The following is a 25,666-nucleotide window of genomic DNA, read 5'->3' as shown; positions in this document are numbered from 1 at the left end:
AAGCGGCATTAAATGCGGGTACTAATCGAAGACGATGAATGATCTTGGAAGCTTGCATGGCCGCGCTAATGGCGATGGTCCGGGGCAATTGGAGGGTGCAGGGAGGGGGAATTAACTGCGCGAGCGAGCAACCCATGTTGAGGCAGCTGCAGGTGCAGGGAAGAGAAGCTGCCGGTACCGGTAACTGCGGAATGGAACTGTGAAATTCTGAGTGTTACTGACGGACGAAACCGAGCAGAGCAGAGGGGGCGGCAGACGGCAGTGGCAGGCGAGGGAATTTCGCTCTGGAGACTTGGGAAGGGGGGGGGGGGGGGGGGGTGTTGGCGGGCGGGGCGGGGTTGGGGCGGTCGGGTCGGGTCCTCATGGCAGTGGCGCTGTGCTGCTGCTTCTGGCTGGGGGTCCTGCGAGCGGCATCCTGGCCTGAGTCACTCGATCCTGCATTCCTGCGTGTTCATTTCTGATCGGACAGGTCGACGTGCCCGGTTGTTTTTGAGAAATCGAAATTTTCACCCCCGTAGGGTTAAAGTTTTGAAATACGTTCAGGTGAACCAAGGTGATGTTATATTTTGCGTACTGTGCTCACAGCAGGAGACAAGAACACATGTCCTAGCTTTGGCAAAGATCTTTGCTCCCTTCGATTGCTTGCAAGCATGAGTTGTCCTAGAATGTTGCTGCACATATTCTTGATTGACGATAAATGAGGTGTTTCTTTCGAGGGATGATTTATTAGTGAAGGGTTATCCGATTCTAACTATAATCCTAGGAATATTGTTTAGTTTAAGAATACATTGGGTTGGTTCATAACCATCTTTGTTACAAGCACATGATTATTTTAACTAAAGCATGCCACCTCAAGGACGAAGATGGCCTCAGCATCATCGACATCGAGGTCCAGAACACGTGCCTCCTTCTCAAGACCGTCGACAAGCTGACGGCCGGGCATAGCAACCCCTGGACCAACTAGGTGCGGTAGTGGTACACCCCTGGGCGGAGGGCGTCGCTAACGTTCTCTTGGTCCATGTTCCAGGAGCTCATCCACACTTATCGAGCGGTCACCGGCGTCTTCCTGGGCAACTGGGCTCCACCTCATTCTGGTTCGACAATTGGTCGACCGCCAGCGTCCTCGCCACCGACCTTGCATGCACTGTTCTCACATTGCACCGACCCGGACATCACTGTGGCAGCGGCGTTCCGCTCTGGTGCGCTAGTGCTGCCTATGTAGGATCGCCTAAGCGCCGCAATGGATGATGAGCTTGCCGGCCTGTCCTCCCGGCTCACTGGGCTCCGCCTCGGAGGGGCGCCTGATGCCCACCACCTCCTCTGGGGGCCAGAACGTGCCTTCCGCTCCAGGGCAGTCTACCGCATGCTGAAGCAAACAGGCTATTCCATTCCTTCACCAACATCAATTGAGCAAACTTCACCCCCATCAAGGTGTGTGTGTTCTTCTGGATCCTGTGGCACGGCAACACAAGGACAAGAAGCTTTCTCCATCGCCACGGTGCGCTAGGAGTGGAATTCTGCCCCTTCTGCCCCACCACGCCGAAGGACGCTGCACATCTTTTCTTCGGCTATCCCCGTGTTCTAGGCGACCATCTGCCCTAGGGTGCCCCTGCCGCACAACCTGGAGACGCTCGTGGCAGGTGTGCCGCTGCCTCCGGGCACGCTCTGCAACACGGGCATCCTCCTCCTGCTCAGGGTCGTTTAGAAGAGTCGAAACCGCATGGTGTTTGATGAGTGCAACCAAGACCATGCGACGATGACGGCAGCTGTGGTTTCCCATTCACAGCTCTGGACCGTCCGCACTCCTCACCGGCTGAACTGCGCTCCACTTGACTCCTGGTGCTCTGCCATTGCTGTGTAATGTCACACTAGGGCAAACTTCTCCCTCCCCTGTTGTACCTCTCTATCGTGCTGTGCCAGCGATGTAAAACTCAACTGGGCTCTGCCCAAAAGATCAATTGAGTTCAGGTGGGCGATCTCCGCCCCCGTTGCCACCTAAAAAAATTATTTTAACTAAAAGAAACTATCCATCCTATTAAAATTTATAGGATGATCCGTGATGGACCACTCTATTGTGCATGAGTTTCCAATGGGCCAATGTTGCTTCCTCAGAAGAGACCCTAAAAGTTTTGTAGTCCCTTTGGTCACACTAGCTAAAAAGAGACGTTTTTGCTAATATTTTGGCTATAACATATCTATAAGATATAGCAAACTACTCATATGGAACTATTTTTCGAGACTAATCTACTCAAATCATTTTTCAGACATCCAAACCCGACACAAAGTTGAGTGACAATTTGTAAACAAAGTTTAGAACGGGTTTACCACTCGCAATCTAAAGTATCACTTATTTTGACTGGGTGAGGTATTGGTACATGGGTCGTGAAAATTGTTTTTAAAATAGATGATGCGTATATAGCTGAAGGCCTGAAGCAAAATTGTTTGTGTTTTTTGTTCTTCTTATCGTGGCCCGGTCGTTTTCCCGTGGACACATGAATCGATTTGCCGGAGTAAAAGCTTCAATCATGCATGGCCATACCGAAATTAACCACACACCATAGCGATTAGACGTACGTACTCTCGTACTAACACCCCGTGTTGATTACTGTACCATCATGCGAATTCAAATTGAAACCCGTCGAAGAATTAAATGGAAGCCACGGATCATTTTACTCCCAGGTTAAAATACTCTAGTAGTAGAACGGAGGCCATCGAGGCTTTGACCGTTTGAGTTCAAATTCGGTCGCCAGCAACAGTAGCCAATGCCCAGTCAGCTGTAACGGCAAATTAAACCAACTGGTGCGTACTAAACGATTAGGGCGATAAATACCTGTCGTCTGACTGACAACAGTTATAGCCGAGGGTAAAGCACGCACTGCAGGTCTGCAGCCCCAAAAGTTACGGCGCATATTTGCCTGTCACAGTAAACAGATGAGTGGCGCATTACGTACACTCCTCCGTAACACGGAGTATCATCACGTAAACTCTCGATCAGTCTTGACTGTATCACTAACAGGGGAAAAGCATTTGCTTTGGAAAGGGAGACCAGTTCACAGTACGTAGTTGCAGTTACATCTTTTTTTTCAATCGCATTACAGCATACGACATGCAACCACTACAACTCGTACTTTCCTAGGTCGCCTACGCTACAAGATGTGTGATCTTTCTTTCGAAGTGTTTTTTTTTTTGCGAAAGAGAGAGCTTAATTTATTGCTTAAGGGAGTTCATTACACACGAGAGTGTTAACACACTCAGGTGCAGAAGCGAGAGAAAATCAACACTGACCCGAGCAATGGCTAGATGAGCAGGTTCATGCGCAATTTTATTCTGCTCTCTTCTAATTTTGGCGAAATATAGACTTTGCAGTTGTCTGCTATCCTGCCGAATATCGAGGATGACATGTGCGATTAGAGAATTATACTAGAAATTATCGTGCGATTAGAGAATTTTAGACCATTGTTATATTATATACAGTAGCTATCCAATTATACTGTATTATTAAAAAACTGTCGGGAGAGATTAACACTTTTGAAATGCTAATGATGGGGCATGTACCGGGCGTGCAGTGCAGCGTGTACCGGGCGCCCCCAATTAACGATGCCTAATCAATCAATCCGCGCGCATGCAGAGCGTACGTACGCGGGAGAGGGTTCCATCCGTATGGCGCGACGTTCAAATTTCCCCCAGATGGATGGTGAATTGGGGTGACGCGTGATGGGCACCGGACTGGAGGACCCCCTGGCTGATGAATGCTCACTTCGTACTGCCGGCCGGCCAGCGCGGCGCCGCCGCCGTTGGCCACGCCACTCGCGCCGGCCGGCCTCCGATGATTGAAACTAGCTTGAAAGCCCTCTCCCCCCCTCGCTCGCTCCGGATCGAGATCATGTCGGCCGCCATGGCTCCACCTCCAACGTGGAGTGCGTGCGTGCGTGCGTGGCACAGAGCGCAGCAGCGACACCGCGCGCATCACGTGCATGCAATTCAATCGTGAGGAAAAGCCCCTAGAGTTTGGAATGAAGCTCTGGTTTTCTGACGACATTTTAATTTTCAATCTTGCATATCGCGTTGCTCCGATCCGGCAATCATACGGCAGTAGCCTGCTGGCCGACTGGCGCCGTCGTCGGATGGATCGGTGCATGATCACTCATGCTAGCTGATCATCATCACATTCACATCCATCTATGCGCGCAGCGTGAGCCCGTCGTCCCGAGTGTTTCACGACGCTCGCGGTATCTAGCTGTAGGATTGCCGTACACCCACGAAGCAGGAGACGAAGAACTAGCTGCCGTCACGGCAGGTGCGTAAAAATTCTGCCACCGCGCTAGCTACTAGCTGCTGTAGCTAGACTAGGAAGTAGTAGCTCTCTTGGGCCGGCCGTCGTCGCGCTCACGCCCAGCTGCCTGTTGGGCCGGCCGTCGTCGCGCTCGCGCCCAGCCGAGGAGAGATGAGCCCGGCCGGCCGGCCGGTCATAGGGAACGCGTGACTCATGAGGCCGGGCGCCACATTTACTCGTGCACGGGCACGGGGCGGTTTAATAATACGCCCCCCGCCCGGGCAAGGGGAGGGATACTTGTACTGTACATGCGCGTGCTATACGTATACTACTCCAGCTGCTTCATGATTATCGCAGCTGGCGAGCAATAAATCTGGGCGTTTTGCTTGGCCGGAGACCAGGGCGCGTGCGTGCATGCATGCTTGCGATTGCGAGCTCATCATCATCATCATCATCATGTCGAGCGTGAGCCTCTCTCCATCGAACGCGACCGCGGATCGATCCGGGCAGGATGCGAGCTGAGCTGCTGCCGATGGCGCCACGATTTCCAATTAGAACGGTCGGGTCGGGCTGTTTCCCGGAGGCGGAACACAGTTGTAGGAGCAGAACGTACGTGCACCGCATACATGTTCAGTGTACATAACAAGTACGTACGTGTGCTCGAGCAGCGTGTAACCATTAATACGTGCGAGGGCGGCGTCGAGGGGAAATGTGAAAACGTATGGTTTTTCGTGGATGGCGGGTCATTGGAATTGTAGTACATCAGTAGTGGACCTCAAGCGAGATTCAAGCAACAAAAGGCTGTTCTGTGTGCTACCTCGAAGGGTACGTGCACGTATATCTGCCGATTCACGTCGCAAGAATGATTGGGATCGAAGGAGATTAATTAAACTTGGGTCGTGTTCACAACAAGGCTCGTAATTCATATGATGCATTTCGTCACCATGAGTCTGGAAGCGCAGCCCAAAGGGACCTGTAGCTCCAAGTCTTCAGCCGAAACCGGCAAGGCTCAAGCTCGCGTCGCGTGTCCGGTTGAAATTTCTCAAAGCAGAAGACCTTTGCCGCGCGCGCGCGCGCGCCACGGTGGCGGTGGCGTCGCTGGCGCGACACGGAGGCCCAGACAAGATCGCGCATTCAACGCCGCGACCCGAGCCACCGTACCGGAGCTGAATCCTAGACGGATTCCCCCCTCCCTTCCCTTCCCCCACTCGAAGCCGCAGGGACCAATCCGTCCGTCCGTCCGTCACGCGACCACCGTATCACTATCCGTTGCCGCAATTACTCCCCGGTCGACAGCGACACAGCATCCAGCTTGTGAACTGCCGCGTACTCCCCCTCGCCATTAACGAGCCAGACCTAGCACAAGCAGCCTCCGGTCTGGACCCGCCAAGATCAACGGCAAATAAGATCGCAGGATCTCGGTCGTGCAGGCTCTAGCACAGGCAAATTTCGGCATCACAGCACTACCATATTTACATGCATATTGCAACAGGTATTTTCAGCATATAAAAATGGCATTGGAAAGCATTTGCATCATACTATAACTGATCATATTATTCGGTAAACAACAAACACAATAGGTATTGGGAAAAAGAACCATTGCCTCACTATGTTTGTTTTGCTACAGAACACGTTACTACAGCTGGCTGGGACACAGCGGTTCAAATGTCTGTCAAAATTGCTAAATTAAACAACATACATAGCCACGGGACCAACAATGAATGGTTTAACTTAATCTTCTTCACCAATGAATGGGGGCTACAACATGTAACAACAGCAGTCTGTGCGCCTCGGGGACGTCTCTCATATTCTCAGCCGTTCTGTCATGTTAGGCTTGTTCCAGGACTTGCCTTGGTAAGATTTTTGTTTCGACCTCCGCTGTGATATGTAGTCTGCCTCCTCCTGGAAGGGGTTCGGCCCACCGAAATCTTGCTTTGAGTTCCGGACTTTCTTCGTCTTCCCTCGGTCATACTCCTCGTCCCTGGAAAGATGATAGGCACAGTTAGCTACTTCCACTTGTTTCCTTCAACAGAAGACTACTACAAAATAGGGAACAAAAACCTGCACCATGGAAAAACATGACTAGTGATATACTGCGAATACCAAGTACAAACTAACCATTCATCTAAGACGTAACCAATGCTTTTGCGCTTTAAATATTGCTGCGCTGCAACCTTGGTATTTGGCATGTCTATGCCATCCCAGGACGGAACTGAAAAACAAACAAATAAGCAAATCACAGGTAAGAATTGATGGCTGGACAGTAGTTTCCATTTCATCTCTAGAACAGAATGTGCATCACAGAGAGAAAATGTGCTAACCAGTAGCTTCCATCAGGTCTGACGCCCAAATACTGACAGGCTGGGGCGCTCCCAACTTAGCATCTACATTTTTCCTTGATTGTGTCTGATCTACAGAAGAGCTTGGACCGGACTTTGGAACGTCAGCATTAGCAGAAGGTGCACTTGTACCAGTACCAACACAAGCTCCATCAATCTTCTGCATGTTTTTTGAGGATTGAGGATCATCTTCAGGCCTGGAGCTAGCATGCGAGCGTTTCCGACAGTCGGATGTATGTTCTACGGTTTCAGATTGCGCAGTTGCCGATGTTGATGTCAGCTGCTCATTCATACTGTCACCTAAACAAGATATATTTGCCATGTCCTTGCAAACCACAGCACGTCTTCTAGTTCTCGTGTGTTTTGTTTTCTTCCCTGGCTTTAGTGAAGCAGCCAATAGTTTTTTGGAACCTAACCACATGTTCACAACAGGATACCTCACAAACTTCTTTGACTTCAAATTCACCTTTTTAGCTGTGGTGCCATTGCATGAAGCAGCCACAGCAACCTGCACAGAACCACCAGAGCTGACCTGTTGTCCACAAGTGACTTGTGCAAGTTCTGGTGCAGTGTTGTCCTGCATATAGGCACATGTGACAAATATAGTAAATATCAGCTCATGTTTAACAAAATGATGGTACTATATGATTTAGTTCATCTGCAGAAGGAGCAAAGAGAGGAAGGAAAAGTGGGGTGTTATGCCTGGCTCATAGGAAGTGCCTTTGCAATGGCATTAGCTTGCTCCACAGATCCTGGCAAGTCCTTGGTTTTCTCACTGGAAGTAAGAGATCCACTGCCAGGCACGATGCCATTCGAAACAATAGGATCCTGAAATTTTTCACGAAATAAATAAGCTATGAACTATTCAACACTATTTTAAAAAAATGCAGTAAGCATCATAGAGCAAACCTTCTTTGATGGAGTTTGCACAGCAAACCCTGCAGATGTGTCATTTATATGGGCAGCTGGCTTCGAAAATGGAGTTGTTGGAGGCTGAGAAGTTAGTTTGTCTGCCTTGGACAATGTACCAACACCATTGACCATGGGAGAGGCAACAGAAGTATTCCCCCCCGCATCACCCTTAGTTTCCACTGCCTTCTGGCCATTTACAGAACACTGCATAGATTTGAGGGGCAAGGTAGCACCATTGTTTCGAGATTCAAGAGCTTGCGTGGAAAGCGGGGCATTGCTTTGGGAGGCTGCTACATCTTCAGCTTTGACTTCATTCTTCGAGAAATGGCCTGCTGAAGACTTGCCAAGATTGCTAGAGTAGCCGCTGCTTGTGATGTGCGTCTTATCACCAAATGGAGATGAACCATTCAAATGTTGTGCTTTTACACTACTTTGGGTGATGCCATTAAGAGTTGAGATCTTTTCAGGGGTTTTCTTTGTGGGCAAATTAGCAGTGCTATTATCTCTGCGCACCACTGGGTTCCGAATACTGTCACGCACATAAAATAGCATATAAGCCTTCTGCTTCAATACGTCTGCCTCACGAACTTGGCGCACCTGCAGTGAAAGTAGCTAAGTATTAGCTAAGAATTAGTACGAGGAAGACTAGAGCCTGCCAAAATAGCTAAGAGACACAAACTGAAAGTAGAATACATGACACATGTTAGCTCAAAACATGGTAGTACTACTCATTTTTTCTCTCTAGTAATGCAAAATGCATAATTCATACTTAATTTGTTGCTGATCTAGCCAATAGGTTCTTGTCATCATAGTGAACCCAAGGTAGTAATGTATGAAAACAGGATAGTAGGAATCCTCACTGCTGTAAAGAGAATTCTGAGGATTCGATGACAACTTAAATTGGTGTATTGATTGTGTAAGAATGAAATTGTGGACAAATTTTTTTGCAAGTCCATGAAGTCTTGCATATGAATATGTTACTCGAGTCATTGAGTGGTTTGAGAAACATTAATTACATGGATGCAAAATGAGTCCACAGGCTAATGTAGCAGTAGCACTGCGAACTACAAACAAATAAGTAAAGCTTAATGGAAAGACTAATGCCGTAGTAGACCTGGTTATCATCAAGATTGTGCCACATCCCGCTGGACGTACGAACGAAGCAATAGTAGTGACCTGATTGAGTATTCCAGCCAGCATGAACTAAGACACCATAAAGGCTGTATTTGAAATCTGTACCCTGCACCAACAATGACAATGATGATACAAGAAGCTAACTGAAAATGCTAGCGAATAAGAATAGTAAGAAAAGCTAATTGAAATTGTACAAGGTAAAACAAGAATTCCAGAACAGGTTACTCACTTTAGAATCACTAACAAATGGTTTCAAGTCAAGAACTGGTTGGAAATCCACTTTTTTGTCAATCTTTTCTCGGGGATTGAAAGGGCTGAAGCGCTTAAGATGAACTGTCAAGACATTTGGAGCCTTATCAATTGTAAACCTCTTCTTTGCTACAACTTTCTGCCTGCAGCGGTCACACTGGTATTGCTTTTGACCCCCGTCTAGTAGCTCTTCCTCGGTAAAATTTTGAAGTGCACGCACTAAAGTTGTGGCCTTGGCAATATCAAGACTGAGATCCAAGAAAGGATCAAATTTATTGGAACAATGTGAGCACCGTGTGCATTTCACCTGTATGTGGCCAAGCACAGAATAAGGGAATGGGGTTTCTTGCACCAGTCCAGGTGTAACTCAACAATGCACAGAGCATACCTGACTTCTAAGCCGGCCACCAAATATTTTGTGAACTAAGCTTTTGTCATAAGCACTTTGCGACTCACTTGGTACCCCAGAAGGTAAGCAGCATTTATGCATAGATTCGAGCAAATTAACCATTAGCTCATGTGCATCTTCTTGCCTTGAATTACGGAAACTCCGAGAAATGCCTATTTCGCAGTCAAAGATCACATTCTGATAATACAATAAAAGCTAGATTGAAGAATTGCCAAAAATCTTATAGGTATTTTAATTCATCTAGATAAGATAAAAGGATACAGCGTAAGTTTTTGACGATAAGTGATGGTGTCACTATTTTTCCGGTTGATTGTAGAGCAGTCTTGACATGTTTCTGCAGAGCACATAATGCACAAAATCCAGAGGTACGACCTGCAGGGGAAGAGAAAAGAAATTAGCAACAACGACAAGATAAATACTATGCAGTAGCAAAATAAGAGTAGATTTTTTCTTGTTTAACAAGCTTGATAGTAGAAAGAAGCTTTCAGTTTTCCTAAACAGCATACAAATGCATTACAGTAGCATCATTCTTGCTCCATACAGACATGCATCAAGGAACCAACAGCTTAATGGAAACAGTTAAGGTGATCTTAAATATTAGTAGATACTGCCATACAGTGGCGTTTTTCACTATACAGGAAACAATATGGTTTGGCATCCTGTGAGAAATCTGGATATAGCAGTAAAGATTAAGCATCAGAGAGCACGTTTCCTGTCGATTTCTGCAGTACAGGTACAAGGGCAAAGCATTGTCTCACGGCCTCACTATCTCGTAACCAAATGGAGAACAAGGTTTACAGCCAATAACGCGATTACATCATGTCCATAAAAAAACTACCTCACACCGCTAGTAAACACGCATACGAAGTACATGGTCAACATAAAAAAAATATACCCCATGTTACTGTAAACAGCATATTCGGAACTAGAGGCGTCTCTATAAATTTGGAAATACAGGAAGAGCAATTAATTCATCATACTTGAGGTCAGGGAAACTTTGAATCTCTACATTAAATACAGTTGACTGCTTCCCAAATCCTTCTAGAGGGTACACCAGAAAAGTAAGATTGCAGTATGAACTTAATGTTGGGTCCATTGGATGCGGCTCGTCAGATAGCCAGAAACAACACATTTATGCGAGATTGGATGGTCTTGAAATGTATCAACTACCGTCTGACATAGTCCATAATATGTTCAGACTAGTGAACAACATCATGGTAATTTCTTTTTGATGAAGAGTAGACTTCTTATCCATCATCTTCGTTAAAATAAGGATTTTCCAATCCAAGCCACATAACTCATAGCTCTAGCCTCTAAAGTTGAAAGTAGAGTGAATAGCCTTTACACAAATTTTCCAGTAGATGAGATGTCTCAGCTGAAGATGGGATTGGATCCCTTCATTGATGAACGAGATTCAATCTAAACAAATTGAGAATTGGCCAGGGGTGTAAAATAGAATAACCTTGACTCCCTTGAGTCTTACGAATGTATTATTTGAGGTATTGTTGTCTTTGGTATCACACCACTATTAAAAAAGAAAGTAGCATGTAATTGGTAATAGCTCAAGTGTTAGTTGTGTATCATAGTCAGCTCAGTACTTCTGAAATCCACAAGCTCATATGCAACATTATCATCTGATAAAACGCGCTGAACCGACCAGTTGACAGCAGCAACAGCACTTACATGAGGACCCATGCTTCCCGCTCTGCAAATAGGCCGCAAATGGCTCCGTGTACGTCAAACATTGCAGCACCGAGTTGAGGTAGCAGGTGTTCCCAAGATTTTGCAAACCAGCACCCTGCAAGACATCAAGGAACTGCAGTTTAACAAAGCATGCCCAATTGTCCACCACACTAAAACCTCATGAAATGTGAACAAAACAAGCAACTTATGAACAGCCAAATACACTGGCAAACATACTCGACAATGCCAAAATCGCAACTACTTTCACTTCAATTACCCAAATTGACAACTACACTGGCAAACATACTCGACACTACTACTCCAATGCCCAAAACCCCCATTACAAAACGAAACTTAAAAAGCTCAAATCCTCAAAAAGACTAACTTTGGGCACTCACAATTCTCCCGAGGTAGATCCTGGCGACGCTGAGCTCCGGATCGATCCCGCCGGCGTCCCCCTTCTCCGGCCTCCTCGCCTCCCCCTCGCTGCTCCCCGCCGCCGCCCCGGCCCCGGCCTTACCCGCGGCGTCCGGGTTCAGCGTCTCCATCCGGAACCCGCCTCCCCCCACGGTCACCGAGGCGTGCGGCCTCCGCGCGAGGTGGAACTCTATCCTCCGGTGCAGCACCCCCTCCGGCGCCGCCGCCGTCGACACCAACGCCATTCCTTAGGGTTTCTCACCGCAGCGGCAGCAGCACTTAGCCTCAAGATCGGGCAGGCGAGGGATTAGCACTAAGACTGAATTCCTGGACAAAATTGTCGGATCAAAGCTCGCGGGCTCGATCGATAGGGTAGGGGAGATTGGTGCGGCGCGCTGTTGTTTTTTTTTTTCTTTTTTTCTGGCCGCCGCTCGCGACGCGATGGCGGAAGAGGGGGGGAGCTGGAGGTGGGAGGCGGAGCTAAAAACCCTATACCCCTAGAGAATGGACGGCCGGGATCGGAGGGGTAGGGGCGATGGGACGATCTGGAGCGTCCGGCTGTGGAGCACGTGTTTCTTCTTCGATGAGACTGTGCAGTGGCCCCCAGAGGAATGCGGAATGGGCGCCACTGAAGCCCTGCAGTTGCTGCTCGAACTGCACCTTTTGCGGTTGGACTGGTATGAACAAACTCGTGTTTTTTGAGCTAGAGTGAAGGATGATATTGGAGCGAATTCCTTCAATGCCACTAATTATAGTGCTCCCTTGTTACTATTCAAATTCTTCAATTCCCTTCAACGCAACTAATTATAATTTCGCTTCTCTTGGATGCATCTCCGTTAGCAGGTGCTAAAAGTGTCGCTCACTAAATGAGCCCACGGTTAAATCTGTCAGTTTGCAATACCTGTGATTTTCGTTAGAAGGTGCAAAACGTGTGTCACTAACTAAATGGGCCCACGGTCAAATTCGACGGTTTCAATTTCTATGACGCCCCTCCTCCAATGACAATATAACTCCACAACCCAACCTTATCTGCTCAGGCAAGCACCGGTTCTCCCAAATCGACCTCTCTCGACTCTACCCGATCCACCCAAATTGATTCCCTCGAGGGAGTAGCTGGCCTCTGGGCGAGCTTGCCGACATGGAGGACGGGGAGATGGGGAGGGAGAGGCCGGGCGCAGAGGCTCGAGGTGAGCCTTACCTGGGCGCGCGCGTCGTGCACGACTAGCACCATCTAGGCACACGCGCCCGGCAAGCGCTGTTAGGATGCTGCCTCCACACCTTCTACAAGTTCCATGATACCTAGACGTTCAAAAAAAATGACACATAGCTACCAAAAATTTAGGAAAAAGTCTAAATTACTACCCTCATGTTAAAGTTTGGATTGATAGTTGCACAGAAAACTAGAGCTCTATGCAATAAGAATGAGGTAAACTTTCAAATAAATATGCAACATAACATATTCTCAAAAAACTCCAGTGGTATAGAAATTGAAGTCTACGGAACTTTCTCATCTTCTTGATATTTCAAGCATTTTGTGGAAGAGTTTTATGAGGTCCAACACTTTTTCACGTGTGAAGGGTTATTAATCTCATTGTATTCGCATTCAAAATGATTAGAGGGAACACCAATGATTTTTTTTCTATAAAGGTTCTTTCAAAGTACAATTAGCCTATGCATCAGAGCCTGAAAAATCAACCAGTTGTGATTGGATTTGACATTTTCATATGGCAAATGGCATTTTCCTTACGATGATTCACGTCAGACCAATCAATATGAGGAGGGTACCGATCCAGTAGACAGGTGACTAATTATTGTTACAGCCGTACATGTTGTTTCTGCTTTTGTGTGTGCAAGGACATATGTAACATATATCGATAGTTAGGGGGTGTTTGGATCCTGGAGCTAAAGTTTAGTCCGTGTCACATCGAATATTCGGATGCTAATTAGAAGGACTAAACATGAATTAATTACAAAACTAATTGCAGAACCCCTAGGCTAAATCGCGAGACGAATCTATTAAGCCTAATTAATCCATCATTAGTGAATGTTTACTGTAGCATCATATTGTCAAATCATGGACTAGATAGGCTTAATAGATTCGTCTCGCGATTTAGCCTAGAGGTTGTGAAATTGATTTTGCAATTAGCCTATGTTTAATACTCCTAATTAGTGTCAAACATTCGATGTGACAGGAGCTAAAATTTAGCCCAGGGATCCAAACACCCCCTTACTCAACATCCAAACAGATATAGTTATTGACTTATTGTCTTGTGCAACAACTCATGTCCGGCGCATCTGCTCTAAAAACTAGCCAAGTGTTAAGTGCTTGAATATATTTTTTTCTTACGAATGTTAGTTAGAACAGTTTTATAACAATGGTGAAAAATATTCACCATCCATTGTGGTTTTAAAAAAAAGACAAGTCTACGATGGATCCCATTTGCGATATAAAAAAATACCAAATTGTGATTTTAGCATAAAAATCGAGCAATATGCATCCCTACCCTGCAGTGATGGAGAAATGAGTGAAATAACCAAGTATTCAAACTAAGGCAAAGGCATATGAAAGATTTGGTTGTCTCTTTAAAGTTTGCACACCATCAAATTGGTGGAATTATCAAACATCGCCCTACGCCACGCCCACGCGCAATCGAAAATTGTAAAATATGTTGAATTTTACTTATACAACTAGGTATGAAGACGTAGGGATAAAAGTCTTTAATAAACTATGTAAAGAACATAAGAATATGTGGTCCTTCCACGATCAACTTGCATTGAACGATGAACTATAAAAATAGGGAAAAAATGTACTCTGGAATACTCAAAGAAAAAGAAAAAGGATTTCTCAAGAAAAACAAGATAATAAAGAAAAGGACACGACTATATTACAGCCGGATGTAATATAGTCCTGTCGGGCAGCCTGTCCTTTTTTTGGCATCTAGAGAACCTAAATCAACCCCCCTTTCCCTTTTTTTGCTTCCGCTTCCTTGTTTCCTTGGTCGGCAATGGCGGAACGCGCGTTAAAAAGCGCGCGCAAGGCGCGCGTTCCTCCCCGATGTCGGTCCCACATTAACCTGTATTTACAGGAAAAAATATCTCGAAACCTAGGCTCCTGGTGGCGGTCTGCTCCGCCGACGAATCTCCCAGGAAAAACAGGGGGGCGAAAAAGCGAAAAGAAAGAGGGATCCAGGCGAAAAGCTGCAGGCAGTTTAGATCGACAGAAAAAGACGGTGCGTGTACATATTCACCTCATTTTGTTGATGAATTTCACCGCACAAATTCACAGATCTACCAGAGATTTTGAAACCCAGAGATCACCAACACATATCACAGCTTTATGATACACATATTTGCTTGGTTATATCAAACCCATGAGATCTGGATCTAAGAACCGAAAAAAAAACTACAGAACAATCCTCCAAATTCCCAACTGCCCACAAACACACAGGAACGCAAACCACAAATTTGGTATTTTTTTTTGCCTGCACGATTTGAATGTTCTGCATACATCATCTGCTTTATGATTTCCTGTGCTGTTACCACCATCCGTCCCTGCTGGTTGTGTATTTAGCAAAAACAAAAATGTAAGACTTGAGTTAGTAAACACAATTGGTTAGTGCTGCGGAAAAAATAAGTGCTGGTTTTTTAGAACATGGAGAAAAATTGCTAGATTACTGGACTATTGTGCCTTCATCTTGTTATATTTTTTCCTGTTAAACTAAATTAAGTTGCTTGTCATTAGGTACAGTCATTATGGATTTGAACAAGCTACCGCCAGACTTTGATTTCCTGGATGTTGACGCTGCAAATCCTTCCTTCTGTACTCAAGCAGATTTAGCAGGGGCTGGGTTGGGGTCCTGTGAGCAGGTTCAAATTGCAGATGGGAGCACCCTGCTAACTGCTGGTGATGCGCAAAACCTGGTGCAGAGTAGTCCATTTCCTGACACCAACCAAGTTGCTGCTGCTAGTACAGAATTTGCTGATGACAATCAAGTTTATGGTGTTGCTGATGAGGTTGTTGAAGAAGTTTGGTGTACACCTCCTGTCCCGTACACTGGACAGACTTTTGCATCTAAAGCGGAAGCAAAGTCTTACTACAACACATATGCAAAGAGGATTGGCTTCTCAATTCACATTAGTTCTACATGTCTGTCAGGTTTATCAAGGGAGCAGCACAAAGTGACATGTGTGTAACAAAGAGGGCTATGGTAAGAAGGCTAAGGAAGAGGAAGCAACTGCTGAGTCTGATGGGGACAAATCTTCTGAACATGATTCTGAACCTGAGAGCAACAATGATGAAACAAAAGAGAAGAAGAAAGTTGATGGTGGAAAGAAAAGGAAAAGGGGGAAGATGATTCACACAGGATGCAAAGCCACGATGGTTGTGAATCTCATAGATGGAGGTGGCATGTGGCCTACTTTATGGCTGACCACAACCATGATCTAGTTGTGAAGCCATCTCTGAAAAAATTCCTAAGGTCTCACAAAGGGATCCCGCAGCAAGAGAAGGAGTTTATTACCCTACTGCACGGATGCAACCTGTCCACAGGGCGTATAATGCAGCTGATGAATGAGATGTATGGTTCAGCACAGATGGTGCCATATGAAGGGAAAGATGTCAGCAACTTTCGGTCCAAGATTAGGAGGGCAAAAAAGTACAAGGACATGCAAGAGGCTATAGACCGCTTTAGAGAGATACAACAGGAAGATCCTAATTTCTTCTGCAAAGTAAAGTTGGATGATGAGAACAGGGTGGAGAGCTCCTCCTGCGGGTCTGCAGTTCAATGTTCGTGTTTGGGCCTTCCAATATCCAAAGTCCAGGCCCAATTCCAACCTGTAGAAAAACCCTTCAATTATGTCGTATCTCCTGTGATTTTGCAATATGATCCAAAACACAACACATACGAATATGGGGTTATTTCAGGTGCCAAGTGGCGGGTTAGTATAAGAATATGCATGAAAACACTAGTTAAATGGCACTAAAAGTGTGTCAATAACGAGCGTCAACACTCCCCCTTCCACCTCCTTATCTTCCAAACTGTAGCTCCCCACCTATGCTTCAATGATAGCAAAAAAAAAGATAAAAGCCGTTAGATAGCTCCCACCATTGTGCTGCTGAACTACACTGAATGATTTCTACTGCAAACAATATACTCCCTCCGTTCCAAATTATAAGTCATTCCAACTTTCTTAGAGAGTCAAACCATTTTATGTTTGACCAAAATTATAGAGAAGATCACAAAAGTTTATGGCACCGAATAGATATACTATGAAAACATATTTAATAAAGAAACTAATGGTACCTATTTGGTATCATGAATGTTAGTACATTATTGTATAAATTTGGTCAAACTTGAGATGCTTTGACTCCAAGAAAGTTGGAATGACTCATAATTTAGAACGGAGAGAGTAATTCTGAAAAAGAAATTGCTATGGGGCTGCACCTAACGCAATCACAACTCTGAATCCCCTCCTAGAGTTTTTAAGAGTTGCCTGATAATTGGTACAGGTATAATCGCCACTGGTATTACCACTGTGATCGGTGACCACAGGGCAGGTCTTAAATATAGTGCGTAACTACTATGTATGGGTGCTCTGTTTGTATGAATAAATAGTGTGGGAGCTACCTCAGAAAACAAACATGGGATTATCTCTGAAAAAACAAAAACAATTATTCAACAGCACACCGTGAACCTTAATATCCAAAGATACTAGGTAGAATGTGTCATGGATGCACTAGCTGCGCAGGAGATAAGCTAAGTCGGATCAATTAAACACCTATGTTTGTTTTAAGCCACAAACATCTTTGAGGCACCTATGTTTGTTTTTCTGGGTTAGATTTTTTTGTTATCAAGCATCTAACCCAGCAGGTGAGCAACTAAAAAAGATAATCAGATCCTAAAAAAATACCAACTAGACACAAAAAAAGATACATTGAGCAGAAGCAAAACCGAATAAAAACTCAGCCCAAAAGAGGAAGGATTAACACACAAAGTGTCTGACCATGGAATACCTACCTAGTTAACTGAAGCTAAAAATTCTAGAACATTGAAGAGGATGTAAGTTTTAACAGAACTAGGAATCTGCAATGGGTTTCAGAGCAATGTTCAGACAAGAACAAAAAACAGTGAGCCATAAAACTTCACTGCAACAAGGTGAACCTAGCTCAGAAAAAATGACAGGGGTGCTGTCTCTGAAAAAATAACATGCATAATATTATGGTAGCTAAACAGGCAACAAACATGGGGGGCTGTCTCTGAAAAAATATATACATGCATAGCTCAGAGGGCAGACAGGGTGCATGTGTCTGGATAAACATGCATAATAGTATGAAAATTAGCTCAAAAAGCAACAGTGGACTGCTCTGAATACAAGCACATTAGTGTACGGACCACAAAAACACATTTGTGTTAACATGCATCACAGCAGCTGGGGGTATCTCTAAAAAATCCAACCTACATAACATGCATCCAAGCAAAAGGGAAAAAAATAGAGGGCACTGGTGGTGAAAAAAAACTCACCTCTATGTAGCTGACCAACTTATCAACCGCTCCAGATTTAGGCTCCCTACCTACCATCAAAATTAGGTGGAAAAAACAGTAGGCGAAAAGAATCCAAATCAGTTCGTGTTTTGGAGATCTCCCTCCCTCGCGAATGAAAATTCATGAAAAAATGGGAGCACGTGTCAAATGGATGTCTAACCTTGTGCGCGCAGATCATAAGCAGCTGGGTTTTCGACAGGATTGGGCACGCAGTTGAGAAATTCGCCAAAACCCAAATGAAACAGAGGGGGACGATCGCGAATCAGTCAGATTTCGAGCACCCATCCAACATCAAATTAAACGAGAACTCGAATGTAGATGTCTCACCTTCGTGCGTACCCCTCCCCTCGCTCCTCCTCTACCACCGAATCCTCAAGCCCCTCCTATGAATTGGAAATCCCACGAGGTGCCCACAAAAATCAGTACGCATCCGGCCTTCGTGGTGTAGAAATCGACGCATATGAGTAGAATGGGCTCACCTCCGTGCGCGCTCCATCGCTTCGCCGCCTTGGATATGCGCTTCCCTTCACGCGGAATCGTCGGATTTGCAGGCCTCGCCTAGAAATCGCCGGGCGGAAGAGAGAGAGAAACCCTAGAGAGAGAAAGCGGAATGGAGAATGGGGAACGATGCGAACCGAACAGGCGCGCATCCCGGTGATTTGAACAGTCGCTCAGAAAACCTGCCCGTTCTCTCTGACTAGTGGACCCCGCGGCGGAGGGGATGCGTCGTCCGTGAGAAATAATAGCTGGTGATCTGTGCCGTACGTTCCTGGACCGACGGCGGATGAAGCCGGCTGTACCAACCAACAAATTTACAGCCTGCTGCCATAGAGTCTTTACCTAAAGAAAAAGGGAAGAGGAACAAACAAGGAAATAAAGGCAATGGTTTGAAAGAAAAAGGATAACAATAATAATGAAATAATAAAGGAAATAAAGATTCAAATTTTGAACCCATTCCAACTTTTCTTTCTTTCTTTTTTTTCCTTGAAGGCCGAATGCGGGCCTTCCTGTTACATTGGTGGAACCAACACATTACCCGCGGGTAGAGGATTTACAAACCCGCATCTGCGAGGCAAACCTTCGTCACCTGCGGGCACACCCATGCCCGTGGCGACGGGGGGCGGCGGGCGGCAGAGAGGTGGTGGCGGGGAGCTGGGCAGGTGGAGAGGCGGCGACGGGCAGCGGGAGAGGGTGGCGGGTGGCGGCCGACAGTCGGCGGGAGCGAGGGGCAAGGGCGGGCGGGGGGGAGGTGGTGGCGGGGTGCGGGAGCGAGCGGGGGTGCGGGCGTGCGAGAGTGGACTCCGGGAGGATAAGGATAGATAGAAATGTATTATATACTTTATAAGGTCCACATGTCAGGCGCCGGTTCGCGGGTTCACGAGCACGGGTAAGATATTTTGGGCCTGTTCGCTTCAGCTTATAAGTCGGCTGAAAAGCTGAAACGGCTGATTTGTTGTGAGAGGAAAACACTGTTTGGTGGCTGATAAGCCGGTTGAATAAGCTGAAGCGAACATGCCCTTTTATACTTACGGGTACAAACTCAAATCTGCACACGTGCTCGCAGGCACAAAATAACACCCGTATCCTTGTACTACCGGATTTTTGCCCGTGGGCACGTGTATAATTTGTGCCCGTCAGCGATCCCTACTCCGCACCTGTCTCGTGCTACAGCGGTCGCACGCACGCGCCCACAACGACCTGTTAAACAAACCAAACGTCCAGACCATCACCAAAACCTCCGAGAAAACAAATCCACCGGCGCGGAGCTCCCACCGCTGCCAATATATCTCGCCACCACGGGCTGCCACCCCCCTCCTCCCCCAACGGTCTCCGCTACTGCTCGTCACGTCTCCTCCCTCTCCGTCCCCGTCCCCCTCCATCTCCTCCACCCCACGGTTCGGCTACCCGGCGGCGCGTCGCGCTCTGCGCCGGTTCCTGCGGCGGCGGCGGCGCGCGCGGGCGGATGGCGCTGTTCCGGCGGCTGTTCTACCGGCGGCCGCCCGACGGGCTCGTCGAGATCTCCGGCAACATCCTCGGTGCGTGCCCTTTCTCGGCCCGGTACTCGGCAATCTTGCTATTTTAGCTGGGTGCGTTTGTGCGAACCTGCTCGTTTGCTCGCGCTGGGGCTGGGCTTGTTGGACCTGTTCGTCGGGGGCTTCTTGGAAGTAACGCGTGCCACGGTACCGAGAATACTGCCCACACAAGCCACTTCGCACGCACCTTTTCTTGCTTTATTCCCCATTTCTCGAGGGGGGAAATTATGTAAAAAAAAAAGAAGAGTGCGTTTATTTTGATCTCGAGGCGGGGATTTGCTTGGGGAGTGGAGATAGCTTTGCCCAGACTTTGTGGCTTTGTGCCGGTGGGTTCGGTTCATGCTTTGACTCGCGGAAAGGCCGTCGCTTAGCTGTTGTTAAACTATGCGCTTGACCAAAATAGGGGCACGGAAATTGACCAGAGTAGTTGGCTACCGCGTTGCCATTGTCTCTCTTTTTTTTTATATGAACTATCACATCTCCATTTTGAAGTGAAACTGTTTTAGTTGGGTGTGATTGTTTTCAACAGCAGTTAGTTTAGTTCATGGGATTTAGCATTTATATGATACTAAATTAAGTTTTCTATGCTTGGTGGATGGGATGGACCTTCCAATTGTTGGATTGGAGAGTGGATGGGATCAGATGCACATTTGCTCATTTATGTGAAAAATGGCAACCGTTGAGGCTTACATTCTCATATTAGTGCCAAATATGTATTTAAAGATAATATATCATGCCATTATTTGATCTTACTGTGTTTGTGGGGAAGTGATTTTATCGAATTGTTGACAAGTGTCACCTTGATGTTGTTGTTCAGGCTTTTTATAGACGAACCTGTTGTTCAGACTTCATCCACTACCTTATCAATTTGATTTGAATTTTTTCATGACTTCTTCTGATAAAACTAATTGCCCAAAACTAGGTTCATTTCCCCCATTTATCATCCACCTGTGCAGCTTAGGTAGTACCTACTACATTTCCTTTTCTCAAGTATACACTGATGTTTCATTGTCTAAGTCGACGCTACTTCAAATTGAACTTTATTCCCAACATTCTTATGCAAACATTCACCTATTTCAACTGGTCATCCTTTGTACATTATTTGTAATCATACTGTTTAATAACGAAAATAGCATTTGCTCTCTGTTTCTGATGCTGACTATTTATTGCTTCTTTACTTGCCAGTATTTGACCACTGCTTCTCCACGGATTTACTTGAAGAAGACGAGCTGATGCCATACATTGGAGGAATCTTAAAACAGCTACTTGGCCGCTACTCCATCGACTCATTCATGCTATTCAACTTTGAGGGAGGCAAGAAGGACAACCAAATTGCCAGCATTTTCTCTTACTACGACATGAGTGTGATGGGTTATCCACGTAACTATGAAGGATGCCCCTTGCTCACCATGGAGATGATTCACCATTTCCTGAGGTCTAGTGAAAGCTGGCTCTCGTTAAGCCAGGACAATTTTCTGCTTATCCATTCAGAACATGGGGGGTGGCCAGTCCTTGCTTTTGCATTGGCAGCTCTACTGGTTTACCTCAAAAGGTGTAGTGATGAGAGGAAGGCTTTAGAGATGGTTTGCAGACACGCACCAGATGGGCTAGCTGAGCTATTCTCACCAATTGACCCAGTGCCTTCTCAGCTGAGATACTTGAAGTATGTGTCAAAAATGCACACATCACCAGAATTGTGGCCTCCTGTTGACAAAATGCTGAATTTGAATTGTATAATAATCAGGAAGGTACCGAATTTTGATGGGCAAGGGGGATGTAGACCAATATTCCGGATTTATGGCCTAGATCCCCTTGCACCTAATGACAGGGCTACTAAAGTTCTTTTTTCGATCCCAAAGACAAGTGATTTTGTCCAGCTTTATACACAGGTATAACTTTGTTTGGTTATCAACTATCATGAATCGCATATTAGTATTTATGGCATGTCTATGCTGTTTGTCCATAATGCTTTGGCTCAATAGTTTAATGTTTAAACTTGTACCGATCTATTTAAAATATACCATTGCAACCTTACAAGTTTAATTAAATTTATTTTCTATTGTTATGAATAAGTCCAAAGCTCAAATTTCGAAGTGCTTAATCTTACCTTTTTGTTATTTATTTTATCAGCCTCCCAATTTTTTTCCCCGAATTGTAGGATAGGTGTATATTTGATGTAAAACTATATATATGGTATCTTAAGACATTTTCAAGCCTGAAGTGATGAACTGATGCGTATTAAACTGTTCTTGTTTGCAAATTCAGGAAGAATGTGAGATAATCAAGGTTAATGTTCATTGTCCTGTGCAAGGAGACATTGTAATTGAGTGCATCAGCCTGGATGAGGACTTTGAACATGAAGTTATGGTGTTCAGAGCCATGTTTAGCACAGCTTTTATTGAAGACAATCTGTTGGTACTTGATAGGGACCAGATTGATATTCTATGGGACACAAAACACCGATTTCCTGTAGACTTCAGAGTTGAGGTAGTTGGATATTTCTTATATCTTATTGCATCAACTGCTCGCGCCATTTCACCTTTGTATACATTTACACATATTTTTCCTGATAATTGTAGGCTATATTTTCTGATATGGACATGAGTACAACAATTGGCAAATCTAAGTTATCAAGCGAGGAGAAAGAAAGCCTTGCAAAGGTTGATGATGCCTTCAGTCATCTGGATTGGTCAAGCAAAAATGATCACATCACAAATCATGAACCAGACCAGAAGGGATTACACAATGAACATGATGGCTTTGATGCAATACCTCTAGAGGAAACAGAAACCAGCAACAAAGCAGCTGAACATAGCTTGCTGGATAGCAGATCAGTTCAGATTCATCATATAGAACCAGCAGATAACCATTATTCTACGCATTCTTTACCAGAAGCAGAAGCTCCTGGACCAAACTCTCAAGGAGATCAACTGTTCAAGGATACATCAGCACGGGATGAGCCAGAAGTGGATGGCACTAAGAATGAACCCAATTCAGAAACACCTAAAGATGCAGAAGCTGGTGGTGCTGGAGCTGCAGAATGGTCTGACAACAACTCAGATGTGTTCCTGTCAGATTCACCCTCAAGCAGTGCTCCATCTAGCCCGCCAAAGTTCGACGAAGATATCCTGGAAGAAGCTGGAATGGTTGAAACTCGATCACAACTGACTGAACTGAAGATATAACGGGTGTGCCAATTCCTTCTACTGTAAATTGGGGCTCACCTGATCCAAGAATAAATGGATGATGGAGATACCGAAAATGTACTTGAACAGATACGTTTACACAACACTATGGGAAAAAGATGGTCGGTCAGACCATAAGCATGTACAGTTCATTTTTCTCAAACATGTATGAAAGATTTAAGATATCTTCAAATTTTGTTGAAAATGTGCGTACCGGAGTAGAACTTCAAATTCTTCCTACTATCCTTTATGGCATTCATGAATTCTTGATGGTTCGGGGGTTGAGGCGCAACAAATCTGGAGAAAGTTTGGCGCTCATCATATCGGACTCTACTCAAAAACAAAAAAAAAAATCATATCGAATCGGGAGAAAACGCCGGCGTGCTTGGCCAACACCGTGGGCGGCATGGAGGCGGCGGTGCGGCGAGAATGGCGGTGAGGTCAGACGCAATGCTGATCTCCGTTCACTCGGCCGCGGCGCGGCGCGATGCTTACCATGCCAAACGGCGCGCTGGGTCTATAAAGGGCCAACAACGAAGCCCACCCACTGGCCACACACGGCCCACTGGGTCTATAAATACCTGGGATCGCAGCTCCGAGTCCGACAAGCCCGCCACACCCGCACTGGGTTGTCTACAAAGCCCGCACTTTCCTCTCTCCCTCCCTCCACACAGACACGTGAGATGACACGAGAAACAAAACCAAAAAGGGCCACCTCCTCCAGATCACGTCAGCACCAAGCACCCTAGCTCGCGACGATGCCCACCATAACCGCAGGCTGCCATCCCGGCGGCGGCGGCGCGCGGAGCATGGCGCCGCACAGTGGCTCGGAGATGGCGGCGGAGGCGGAGGCGGAGGACCCCGAGGAGCGCAAGCGCAGGAGGGCCAGGAAGAGCATCCTATTTAATCGCCATTGTCGCGTCCTTGTTCTTCGTCGCGCTCCTGCTCTGCGGCCTCTTCATCCCCGGCCTCCCCCGGTGCCGGTGGGCTAGGGAAAGGATCTTCGCGCCGAAGATCGCCGGCTTCTGCCTCTTGATGGTCGTCTTCGGCTTCGGCTTCGGCTTCGGTTACGTAGCACAGTTCGTGTCGTGATGGTTCTGTAGCTTCCTCGTGCGCGTGGACAAGCCGGTGGCCTAGGAACGTGCCGAATCCTATTTGTAATTCACAAATCACAAATTCACAATATCTCAGTGAAAAATTAATTAGCTTTTATACTCGTCGAAGACTCCAACTTAGGGTGTGTTTGGTTGCATGCACCACATGATGCATGCATGGATGATCTTGGATGGGGTGGTTCGACCAATTTGCTTGTACCATATGGTTCACTCTAATTAGTAGAATAATGTATTAAGTGGGATGGTCTCATCCTGGATGAGCTGGTACAATTCACCCAACCAAATAAAAGGATCATTATTATTTTGAATCATTTCATACATGAATTAAATGATACAACCAACCAAACGCACCCTTAGTAAGAACCCGAACAACCATTTTAAAATTTGGATCCGTCAAATGTACATGACAGTACCAGGATAACTTCAGATTTTTGTCATTGTATGGTAACAAGGCCCTGTTAATATAGTTGTGACGCTAGCTTCACAAATCTTGTATGCAAACGCTCGTATATATTGATAATATATCTTCAGGTTGGCATATCTAGCCTGTTGCAGTTCTTCTAAAAAAAAGTTGTGACATAGCCACGTGGGCCCGTGACAAGTATATTAGTATATACGTGTCGCAAGGACAAATATTGGACTTATAAAATTATAAACATTATACGAACTGAACTCATCGTAGGTACTTGTATTTTTCTATTTTTTCAAAATAAACTATTCAAGTAATGACCACAGACATCAAACAAAAATACCTCAATACATCACATATACACAAGTTCCTCGTGAAAAAGATCATTGACATAGATAGCTTTGGTCCTTGGGCTCAAAGTCGGCGTCTCCAATAGTATAAGTTTATAAATTAGTTGATAGCTCATAGTTGATATGGGTCCCGCATACATGGTAGCTTTGAAGATCGTACTGTGAGGAGAGCTGCATCGAAAGGTGAGCGAGATTAGCTCTTCACTCCATACTAGTCTCATACTTATTGCATCGTTTAACTTGTAAAAATTGATTGAACTAGCTATAAGCTAGACTATTGGAGACACCCCAAGGCTAGATCAATCCACAGTTCATTCATTTATTACAGTTACGTAGTATTTTGATTCTCAATGTTCTTGGAAACATGGAGAATGGACATTGAAGAAAATTCTAACACCCAACGAAAGAACAAGAGAAACTTCGAAGGCTGAATTTGAATTCTTTCCGCACCGACGAATCTTGGGATGTACTGGTTGCCCGATGATTCAAAGGATGCCCTTTCATCAGAGACTTGTTGCCAGCAGCTTTATCTCAACTTTCCAATTTCTTCCCTCCCCACTTTAGCTCACCCAAATTTTTACGTGTTGGCTGATCTAACACACCGTGCGTGGCCCAA

General features: G+C 45.7%; 2 protein-coding genes and 1 long non-coding RNA gene across 4 annotated transcripts; 1 reads left to right on the top strand and 2 right to left on the bottom strand.

The window, feature by feature from the left end:
* Positions 1 to 5,779: 5,779 nt before the first annotated feature.
* On the bottom strand, positions 5,780 to 11,879 carry LOC101782133 (ubiquitin carboxyl-terminal hydrolase 23). Its single transcript, XM_004964604.2, has 11 exons — positions 11,398 to 11,879; positions 11,000 to 11,114; positions 9,578 to 9,688; positions 9,296 to 9,468; positions 8,888 to 9,214; positions 8,639 to 8,764; positions 7,522 to 8,121; positions 7,315 to 7,440; positions 6,595 to 7,189; positions 6,392 to 6,485; positions 5,780 to 6,254 (listed from the first exon to the last, which is right to left on the bottom strand). The coding sequence occupies exons 1-11, from the start codon at positions 11,659 to 11,661 to the stop codon at positions 6,077 to 6,079; spliced, it is 2,709 nt and encodes a 902-aa protein (XP_004964661.1). The 5' UTR covers positions 11,662 to 11,879; the 3' UTR covers positions 5,780 to 6,076.
* A 2,835-nt stretch (positions 11,880 to 14,714) lies between these two features.
* LOC101781875 lies at positions 14,715 to 18,572 on the bottom strand. 2 transcript variants are annotated; one of them, XR_215007.3, is made up of 5 exons: positions 18,438 to 18,572; positions 18,286 to 18,341; positions 18,119 to 18,142; positions 17,938 to 17,987; positions 14,715 to 16,473 (listed from the first exon to the last, which is right to left on the bottom strand). It is a non-coding gene; the product is annotated as an uncharacterized LOC101781875 (long non-coding RNA). The 2 variants fall into 2 exon arrangements; XR_001163815.2 differs by having other exon boundaries at positions 14,715 to 16,468.
* A 1,110-nt stretch (positions 18,573 to 19,682) lies between these two features.
* Positions 19,683 to 23,410, top strand: LOC101781471 (formin-like protein 6). The gene is made up of 4 exons (XM_004964603.3): positions 19,683 to 19,994; positions 21,177 to 21,880; positions 22,257 to 22,478; positions 22,571 to 23,410. The coding sequence occupies exons 1-4, from the start codon at positions 19,922 to 19,924 to the stop codon at positions 23,174 to 23,176; spliced, it is 1,605 nt and encodes a 534-aa protein (XP_004964660.1). The 5' UTR covers positions 19,683 to 19,921; the 3' UTR covers positions 23,177 to 23,410.
* The last annotated feature ends 2,256 nt before the right edge of the window (positions 23,411 to 25,666 follow it).

The sequence above is a fragment of the Setaria italica genome, chromosome IV (assembly GCF_000263155.2).
Source record: "Setaria italica strain Yugu1 chromosome IV, Setaria_italica_v2.0, whole genome shotgun sequence".
Classification (NCBI taxonomy): domain Eukaryota; kingdom Viridiplantae; phylum Streptophyta; class Magnoliopsida; order Poales; family Poaceae; genus Setaria; species Setaria italica.
This window is presented reverse-complemented; position numbering and strand designations above follow the sequence as displayed.